This window comes from Lynx canadensis, chromosome E2 (assembly GCF_007474595.2).
Source record: "Lynx canadensis isolate LIC74 chromosome E2, mLynCan4.pri.v2, whole genome shotgun sequence".
NCBI lineage: Eukaryota > Metazoa > Chordata > Mammalia > Carnivora > Felidae > Lynx > Lynx canadensis.
Genome location: NC_044317.1, coordinates 51970487 through 51980348, shown reverse-complemented (window position 1 = coordinate 51980348; position 9862 = coordinate 51970487). Strand labels below are relative to the sequence as shown.

Genomic DNA, 9862 nt, shown 5'->3' with positions numbered 1-9862 from the left:
GGAAGCTATGGTCACACTGCAGCAGAGGGTTTGAGGCTAGACGCCCCCCGCCCCCGGATGAATAATGCTGAGGTTGGACCCTCACAAATGACTGTGGTTAGACCTCCCCAGCAGAAAGCAAGTGAGTTTAGATCCCCTGAGATGAGACCCAGGAGGCAAAGACCTGGGGCTTGCCATGTTGGAAAGGACAAAGGTTAGACGCGATTGAAAAGCCCTGGAGATCCAGGGACCAGGGAGTTTGAGGCGGAGGGGTACTGACTTCCCTGGCCACCGCTCTGCCGGCTGTAGGAATCGCCCCTCCTGTGTCGCCTTCTACAGCAAGGTGGGGGAGTCAGGGACCTGGATCTCGGGGACCAGCAGAGGGCCGGACCGGAAGAGCTCTTGCCCTCCCCCACTGCAGGCCAGGAATAGACTCTGGGGCAGGACGGTTGGGGAATGATTCCTGAGGGGGATCCGGGCTGGTGGGGAGGGTGGGCCCTTCCCTCCCCGTGGCAGGGTTTGGGTGGGACTCCCGCTTCCTGGGGCCGCAGGGGCAGGCACCACAGTCCCGGCCATCCGTACCACCTCCTACCACGGAAGCCCACCCAACAGTCTGACCACCCACGCCGGCCGTGAAGACCCAAGCCACCGGGTGGGTTTTTAGGAGGCAGGAGCCCCACCGGCTCTTGGCCGCTCTCGCCGTCTCCCAGAACCCAGGCCCAAGCGTGGGAAACGGCCAGGAGCTGCGTTGGCTCCCTCGTCCCCTGGCAGCCTGCCCAAGGGGTGTCCAGCCTGGACTGGCGGTGGGCACCGATCGCTGGCAGGAGCGAGGTCTCCTCCCTCCTGCTGCCCGCCTGCCGAGGCGGAGAGCTGCCATCCCCTCCCGTCCTGGGCAGGAGTGGACCGCGGTATGGAATCGAAGTGAGCGTAGTTCGTGATGGCAGGGGTCTGTGAGGCGTGTGCGCCCCTGTGTGCCCCCTTCAGCACTCGCGATTTTGTGCCCGCAGGAGCCTGGGACGCTCGCCTGGTCCTTTGCGGTTTCCTTTCTGACTTCTTACTTGCTCCTCAGCGCGGGGCAGCGCGCCGTGTGGTGGCTTAAGGGTGTTGGAGCCTGGAGCCATGCTTGGCCGCTCTGTGCCTCAGTTTCCCCATCTGCAAACCGAGGCCGGCCGCAGCGACTTCGCAGGGCTGTTAGGAGGACTAGCGGTGTCAAGGCAGGGCAATCACTTAACGAGAAGATTTGCAACACCGCGCGGCCCGTGCAAGGGGCACTTTGAATGGCAGCTGCTGTTACTATTATTGATGGGTGTGCCTTTGTGGTTGTTGCCGGCTTGTTTTGCGAGGTTATATGTCAGCAGGCGCAGCATGTGAATTTGGATCTCACTCTGGCTAAACATTCTTGCCCTCCCCCCCCCCTCCCGGGTTCTGTGAGCCTGTAACTATTTGTAGCTGTTTTTTTTTTGCCTCTTCGGCCCTTGTACGGATCAGTGTGTGTTGGGGAGGGCAAGGATGCTTGTGAATGACCCTCGGCACCCCACCTACCGCACACACTCACAGACACACACACACACACACACACACACGCACGCACGCACGCGTCTGCCGCTGTCCCCTGCCTGTAGTGCTGAACCTGCAGGGTGGGTGGGAGGCTTGGGCTCCCCCCAACCTCCTCTCTCCAGGCCCCTCCCCAAGCCTCCCCCGCCTGTCGCCTGCCTCCCTTCTCCCCGCCTCCTCCTCCTCCCCTCCCTCTCCGGCTCCTCCTCCCTCCCAGCACTCTCCCCCGTCCCTCCTCCTCCCTCTCTCCTGACTCCCCCTCCCCCGTGTCCCTCCCCCCTCTTCCTCTCCTCCTTCTATCCCCTCTCCCTCCCCTCCTCCCCGGCTCTCCCTCTCAGTCTCCAGCTTCTCTCTCTCTCTCTCTCTCTCTCTCTCTCTGTCTCTCTTTCCCTCTCTGTCGGGCGGAGGCGCCCACCACCGCCAGCCCAGTGCTAGGGGGACCTAGTCCAGGCTGTAGCTGCAGGTAAGAGACCCCCAGTTCTGGGAGGGGGGGAGCGTGGAGGAAGGACGGTATTGCCCCAGGCGGGTGGAGGGGGACATGTGAGGAGCCAGGAGCCGCTCTTCCCTGAGCTCATTTATGGGGGGTGGGGGGCTGCATATTCCGGGCGGGGATACCGGGTCCCCTCTGTGGGGTGGAGGCACCGCCAGCAGCCAACATCCTCAGCCCCTCCTGGGTCCCAGGGAGCCTGGCCGGCTGGGGAGGGGGTGCCTCCTGGGTACTGAGGGAGCGAGAACACCCCAGCCCGTCTGGGGCAGCCCCCCTTCGTGTTCTCTCCCTCCGCCCCCGCCTTCCTGCGTCTGGGTCTCGTCTGTCTCTCCACATCTCTCGGGGGTCCTGTCCTGCAGAGTCTGGCTGCCTCTCTGAGTCCCTTCCCCTGTGTCTCTGTCTGTCAGTCCCTCACTCCCGCCTCTGTCCCTCTGTGTCCCTCTGTGCCTGGGTCTGTTCTGTGTCTTTCAGGGGCTCTGTCTCTAAGTCCTTGGTTTCTTTCTCTCTGCCTTCCTCTTTCGCCATCTGTCTGTGTCTCTCTCTCCCTCCTGTCTCTGCTCCCCGGTGTCTCCGACTCTCCTGTCTCTGCGGGTCTCTCTCTCTCTCTCACACACACACACACACACACACACATACACTCTCTCATTCTCTCTCTCTCTCCCCTGCCCCTCTCCTCTCCATCTCTGTAGGTATGCGGTCTCTGTTTCTCTGTCTCTCTCTCTTCCCTGGTAGCGGGTTCACTCTCCTCCTACACACCTCTGTCCCCGCCCCTGGCAAGGGGGAGACCTGGAGGAAGAAGATCCCCACCCCCTGCAGAGTGGGCTCCCCCAGAAGCCAAGGAGTCCCCCGAACTCCTCTCCCTTCTGCCCAGCTCCCGCCCATCCTCTCGGCAGGCTTGTGCCCGTCCCTCCCCTGAGGACAGAGGCTCCTCTCCTCCCTCTTCTGGTAGACTGGACGGTCCTGCCTGCAGTCTGACTTCTGTACCTTGTCTGCCGGTTGTCCAGTTCATCGCTTGCCTCATCCATCCTTTTGACAGTTGCTGAGCGCTTTTCCTCCGCCAGGCACAGCACTACGTCCTGGGGCGGATCAGGCCGGTCCTTTCTGCAGCCTTACCTCCATCGCTCCTCAGGGCAGACCAGCCTCAGACCCATCCCCCGTGGGGGTGGATCCCCATCCCCCGGGGGCTCCCGGAGGGCCCCTCTGAGTCTGGAAGTCCCTGGCCAATACATCCTCCTCTTTCCTGGGGGGGAAGGGGACCCAGAAAGGTGGGCGAGAGTGAGTGACAGGGGAGAGGTGTGAGCCCAGCCGCAGCAGCCCCCGCTGTGACGGGGTGAGGTCCTCGAGTACCCACGTGGGGCCCGATGGGTTCAAAGGAGCACCTCGTTCGGAGTCCCATGCCTTGACTTTCCGTCCTCCCCTGCCCCGGAGCGGAAGCTGCCTGACCTGGCCAAGCTCTTTTCTCCCTCCGGACCTCGGTTTACCCATCCGTGCATGGTAGCCCTGAGCACTGAGACTATGTGTGACCCCCAGGCTGGGACACGGTTCACCCAGGAGCAGGAAGTGGGTGTGTTTAGAAGCTCGGGTCCCCACCTCTGAAGTCTCTCCGAGGAGCGCGGCGGGCAAGCCCTGGCCCCACCAAGCACAACCAGGAACCACGACCTCACTCGCCAATGTGAGGGAGGGAGGGAGGGGGTCCCACCCGGCGAGGCCAGACTGGACCCCCTTCCCTTACGCTTGCAATCCCGCCCTAGACAGGAGGTGTCTGAGACCCCGAGAGGCATGTGAGGCAGAACCGGGGCGCTCACCACTGGCCCAGCTGGGCACCTGCCCACGAGGGTGGGGGGACATCGGGAGATGCCATCATCTGCCCTCCGGACTCCTACCGTGGCCTCAACCTGATCCTTTTGCCCCCGGATTCTAAACCCAGATTAGGTTTCAGGGCTGCTGGTGGACGAAGAGAGGCAGAGACAGGCGCCTTTAGCAGAGAAAGTCCAGCTGTCCCCAGCGACAGGGCTCAGACCTCTTGGTCATTCATTTCACAAATATTTATCTCGTGCTTTCTCTTCCTGACCGCCCCCCCCCCACTCCCCTAAGGCCTCAGGTTTTGCAGGAAAAGGGATTGAGCCAGGATGCGTCGCCCATCCCCTGGGAAGGAGGGCAGGCGTGAGAACCCCCCCCCCCCCACGTTGGCTGGCTCTGGCCTCCCTTGAGGACCGCAGCAGGAGGGACAGGTGGTTAGATGTGAGGGGGCACTTTCCAGGCCTTGGCCCTCCCATGAGAGAGGGAGTTAGATGCTTGAGATGAATTCCTGACTCCCAGGTGGCCCTCGTTTCTCCTGGAAGCCGGGGAGAAGGGAGGGAGAAGAGAGCGTGAGTCTTTGCTTTGGATCCTGGTGGGTTTGTAATTATGCCTAAGTTGTTGCTAATTAGGGGGCTGCTAATTAGATGTATCATTAGGGGCCTTGCTGAGGGGGCTATTGGGCGGTGGCCCTTTAAGAATCTCCCCTCTCCCCGCCCACACACACACACACACACACTCCTCAGGGATGTTCTGCCAACATTCTGCCTCCCTCCCCCAGAGGAGCCGGCTCCCAGCCCTTGAGTACGTGGGCGTGTTTTGGGGGCAGGCTGTGGGTTAGACTCGGAGAAGAACTTCCAGACAGAAATGGAAGTTACTGGGAGAACTGAGGTTGGTGGCCAAGGCAGGGGTCAGACCTCTCCTTCTAGTCTCAGTCCCCCCCCCCCACCTTTTTTCAAAACAGGCTACTGGGTTACCATGGCAACATAAGAGTGGGGCCCAGGAGCTGGGAGTTGGGGCGACTCCCAGAGAGAGAAATGAAGCCAGCGTTGGTGCTGGGGGCTTTGAATGAGTTTTTAACCTCTCTGAGCCTTGGCCCTCTCATCTATGAGACCCCTAGGGCCTCGCCAAAGTGGGGTGGTGTCATTTTGAATAGAGAGCTCAGGGAGGGTGATGTCTGAGCAGAGAATCGGAGAAGAGAGGGTGGATATGTAGGGAACAGGGTCTCAGGAAGGGGGAAACAGCAGGCGCAAAGGCCCTGAGGCAGGAACTTGTCTAGCATGCGAGGAACCCGGAGGTGGCCGGGGCCAACGAGTAAGGGGGACAGGGAGAGAGATGAAGCCAGAGAGGGAATGAGGAGGCCAGACCACACGAGACCTTGTCCAGGGCGAGGGCCGCAACTCAGTTGGGAGAGACACCTGCCAGCATCGCAGGGAAAGATGTGAGCCAGAGACCCTCCAGCAGTCTCTCTGCAGCCCCACCTCAGACAGACAGACAGACAGGCAGGCAGACGGACATCCCAGCACCCGCCAAAGCCCAGGCCCTGCACAGGAGCCCTCTGAGGCCACCAGACTCAGCTCACGAACTTAGGGCCTCCAGCCCCTGGCCTCACCCACTAAATCATCCGGTCTGTGTCACTTGGGGCCTGGCTTCATCCATCCATCGTCCGTCTGTGGGATTCGTCTGTGTGGCCGGGCGGGTCCGCAGCCCGTTCTCTTTTCAGGGCCACATAATGTTCCGCTGCCCACCCCCGCCCCCCAGCTGTACTTCTCCGTCTGCTGATGACAGGCATCCCATCCAGGCGGGTTCCGGAGGGACGCTGTTAGAAACAAAGCGGCAGCCGCGGACATTCTCGTGTGTGTGGCTTTCTGGCAGACACGCGTCCTAGGGCTCCTGGGTGCCCAGGTACCTGGGGGCGGAAACTGCCGGCCAGTAGGGTGCAGAACATCCAGCCGCAATTCCCCAAAGTGGCGAGAGCAACGTCCACTCCGCCAGTCTGTCTTTATCCTCCTCTCCTGGTCTCTGTCTCGCGCTCTCTGTCTCGTTGCGTCCCTGTCCCTCTGTGGCTCCCTCTGTCCCCACCCTCCCCCTCCCAGCCCCCAGCAAGCCTGGGGGGGGGGTCCCCGTGTAAATGGGCGGGGTGTGTGCCCCTCCCCCACACTTCTTCCTCCTCCCCCACAGGACCCGACACCCTCCATGGCTCCCCTGGCCTTAGTGGGGTTTGCACTCCTCCTGGGGACGGCCCCGTGCTCGGGGGCGGCCACCCCCACCCCCTCCCTGCCACCTCCCCCGGCCAATGACAGCGATGCCAGCACAGGGGGCTGCCAGGGCTCCAACCGTTGCCAGCCGGGGGTCCTGCTGCCCGTTTGGGAGCCTGATGACCCGTCGCTGGGTGACAAAGCGGCGCGGGCCGTGGTCTACTTCGTGGCCATGGTGTACATGTTCCTGGGCGTGTCCATCATCGCCGACCGCTTCATGGCGTCCATCGAGGTCATCACGTCCAAGGAGAAGGAGATCACCATCACCAAGGCCAACGGCGAGACCAGCGTGGGCACCGTCCGCATCTGGAACGAGACCGTGTCCAACCTCACGCTCATGGCCCTAGGCTCCTCAGCCCCCGAGATCCTGCTGTCTGTCATCGAGGTCTGTGGCCACAATTTCCAGGCGGGCGAGCTGGGCCCAGGCACCATCGTGGGCAGCGCCGCCTTCAACATGTTTGTGGTCATTGCCGTGTGCATCTACGTCATCCCAGCCGGCGAGAGCCGCAAGATCAAGCACTTGAGAGTCTTCTTCGTCACTGCCTCTTGGAGTATCTTCGCCTACGTCTGGCTTTATCTCATCCTTGCCGTCTTTTCCCCCGGCGTGGTCCAGGTGAGCAAGGACCCATCGGCACCTGCTCGGGGCACGTACGTCGGCAGAATCCAGAGGGGTGGCTCCCTGGGCCCGGAGACTTGGTTCATGCGTTCGCAGCAATGCATGCTCACATCGGGGAGGGCCACCAGGTATGGTTGTGCAGGTTGTGCACAAGGGCGGTGGGCCGGGGAAGGCAGTTTGGGGCCGGAGTCCATCGAGTGCGCCCACGCCATGTCTGGAGGGCTCCCGCAGCACCTGGAAAGGGCTCATCTGCCCAGAGGGGGCGGCATTTTGCAATATACCCGTCCAGAAGGAATGGCTTGGGCTCTTCTAACAGTGCCATACGTGTTGACAGAGTCCTTGTGGTCTCTGCAATGGCTACCACAGGTCACAGCCTAGCTAGGCATTTGCCAGCTATGGAGTCGTGGCTCGCAAAATTCACTCATCGTTCATAACCGATCTCTGATGTTAGGATAATTCATGCCGCATCGCTGAAATTTACACTCACTCCGGTCCAACGCAGGTATGAACCGAGTCCTCTGCAAAGACCACTTTGCACGATTCATTCCAACAGTGAGACACAAGCTGGCCCCACCGCTCCGTAACTTACACCCCCCCCCCATTCACATAACCATTCGCCTCTCGTCTGTCCAGCGTCTTAACCGCGCTCCGCTAAGTCTCCCTGGAAGACGTTTGCCTAATTCATTTCCCACAACCCCAAGACTGCCACCTACATCTGCATAATTTATTTATGGGTCTGGCCCAGTTCGTTCACACACATGCATAATTTATTTGAGGCTACCCAGAATTCCTTCACACATGTGCACAGTCTAGTCATGCAGATCTGTCAGGTTTTGCCAATTATAGGGGCATGTCCAGGAAGGAGCTGAGTGTTAGAAGCATAAAAATTCCTTGCAGGTGTTATAGAAACAGAACCGAGGGACCAGCAACCTCAGAGAGCCGAGGGAGAGACAGTAGCACCAGAAGACAGGGATGAGAGAGGGAGAGAGACAGTTGGCTGCAGTCGACTCACGGCTGTGATGGTGAGTTTCCTGGCTGCCAGGGTGAAAAGTACAGAAGGAGCCATCACACAGTTCTCAAGCACGAGTCAAGAGGATGGCGTCCTGACTCGGGTTTTCAAAGTGGTCTCTGATGAGGATCTAGAGCAGAACCAGGACAAGGATTTGAGACACCGTGAGCCAGCCGGAGGAGGGATAGGAATATCCCTTTACTCTGCTGATGTGAAACACTTACGTAATAAGAGAGAGGTCTTCGAGAGTCTCGCGGTTTGGTGCGTGGAGCCCAGAGCCAGACACGCTCGAGTCAAACCCCACTTCTGCGGCTTCCCAGCTGTCCCTTGGGCGAGTTCCTCACCTGCTTTGTGCCTCAGTTTCCCCACCGGTCACCCGGGTGTCGTCATAGTACTGACGTCAGAGGGCTGTGTGGGGATCGAATAAACCACACGTGGAAGAGCTCGGGACAGCAGGCCTAGCACAGAGTAAATGCGAGCTATCCCTCCCATCACTAAACTTGCCTGTGCCGTTGGCCAAAGGAATCTCTAATAGAACAATGCGCGTTTCCACATGTAAGCGCTTCGGCACGGCCACTTTAAAAGTCGTGATGTGGGAGCCAGCTGCTGGCACCTACTTATCCTGAACAAGTTTGGGCTCAAGAGGAAGAAAAAGATCAGGAAACAAGCCATGCAAGGAGTTGAGCAGAGGAGTGGGTAGCTAAAATTAAGATTAAAAATAAGCGTATTCAGCACAGATTAAACCATACAGGAAAATACTTTGTATATATATAACAGAGTCGAGTTCTAGACTCCGACGATTAGAAGATTTTTCACCTGAGAGAGAGAGAGCGAGCTCATGCGCACCAGTGGGGGAGGGGCAGAGAGAGAGAGAGAGAGAGGGAGAGAGAGAATCCCAAGCAAGGTCCTGTGCTGTCGGGGCTCTGCACCGATGCCCGGGCTCGAACTCACGAAACGTGAGATCATGACCTGAGCTGAGATCAAGAGTCAGCCGCTTAACCGACCAAGCCACCCAGGCGCCCCTCCAGCAGGAGGTTCCCAAGTGAGGCAGGACGTGGGACAATTCTGTATTGTGTGGGACCACCCCATGAGTCGCTGGATGTCGCCATCTGGGACCGCATCCCCCTCTCCGGTCACGGTGGCAACCCACAAACACCCCTAGATTGGTGAGAGCCCCCCCCCCTCTTGGGGGTGTCCTTGTGCACTGAACCTGTCTCACTTCTCCCGCAGGGTAGGCAGGTCCGTGGGCCCATCCGCAGTGGGTGCCCTGGAAAAGGGATGTGAGCCTCCTAGAATCCACCTTTTCTTTACCTGCAGGGAGGAAAGCACATCTTCGAGGTTTGAGATGGTCTTCTGATTACGGGAGCATTCCCCTGCCCTACACATAGTGGCCAGGTCCGAGGCCAGAGTTCACGTTACACCTTGTGGCTGCTGGCTTTGTGAGGCTCCTGCCTTCTCTCTGAGCCATCAGGAAACCCAGCGACCAGGGTGGGGGTGTGAGGACTGGTTGGATCTTCAAAGATAGTTTCCCTTCTGGGCCCGGGTTAAAGATACCTCCGGGGGGCCAGCTGATGGTAAATAATCTTTCACCTCTTCCTCCTTATCTTTAATGCGGAGGGTGACCATGGGCGGAGGAGTCCTGGACCTGCCTAGGTAGAATAATGGTCATGTTAATTTTGAGCTCTTTTCCACGCGTCCGGAACCGACAGTGCTAAGCACTAGGGGTACATAAGCTCATCCAGTCTTGGGGCCGTTCCCGTTTTTACAGGCAAGAGGCTGAGCCACACTTGCCGCTTCTAGAAGCAGGATCTGAACTCTGCATTGCCTTGTCTCTCTGGGGAGATACAGCATGTAAACACAGGAGGAGCTTGTTTTATGGGGCTGCAATAGGAGCCAGACTTGTGCCTCTTTGAGAGTCAGAGTCCCGTCCCTAAGGGCCAAACGGATTCTAAGGAAGGAGAGTCCGGCAAGGGCTGCATTGGCGGGCGGGGCGGGGGGGAGGGGGGGCGGCGGAATCGGGGAGCCTGGGGAAGAGGTGAGCGGCCCCGGGTGGCGGGTGGGGTTTGGACGAGTCCGGGCGTCCCAGGCGAGGAGGGGTGCAGGGGAAATGGAGCGGGGCGAAAAGGCCGGAGGGAGAGACGGGCAGGAAGGGACACAGGCTC

At 59.9% G+C, this 9862-nt stretch overlaps 1 protein-coding gene and 1 long non-coding RNA gene across 2 annotated transcripts in view; one reads left to right on the top strand and one right to left on the bottom strand.

The window, feature by feature from the left end:
* The first annotated feature begins 1886 nt into the window (after positions 1-1886).
* Positions 1887-9862, top strand: part of SLC8A2 (solute carrier family 8 member A2) — a 29012-nt gene continuing 21036 nt past the window's right edge. The window contains exons 1-2 of the mRNA XM_030298763.1: positions 1887-1996; positions 5999-6688. Of these exons, the coding sequence (XP_030154623.1) occupies positions 6014-6688 (675 nt within the window). The 5' untranslated portion in view covers positions 1887-1996; positions 5999-6013. The remainder of the gene's footprint in view (positions 1997-5998; positions 6689-9862) is intronic.
* Positions 7437-9344, bottom strand: LOC115502926. The gene is made up of 2 exons (XR_003965233.1): positions 9255-9344; positions 7437-9011 (listed from the first exon to the last, which is right to left on the bottom strand). It is a non-coding gene; the product is annotated as an uncharacterized LOC115502926 (long non-coding RNA).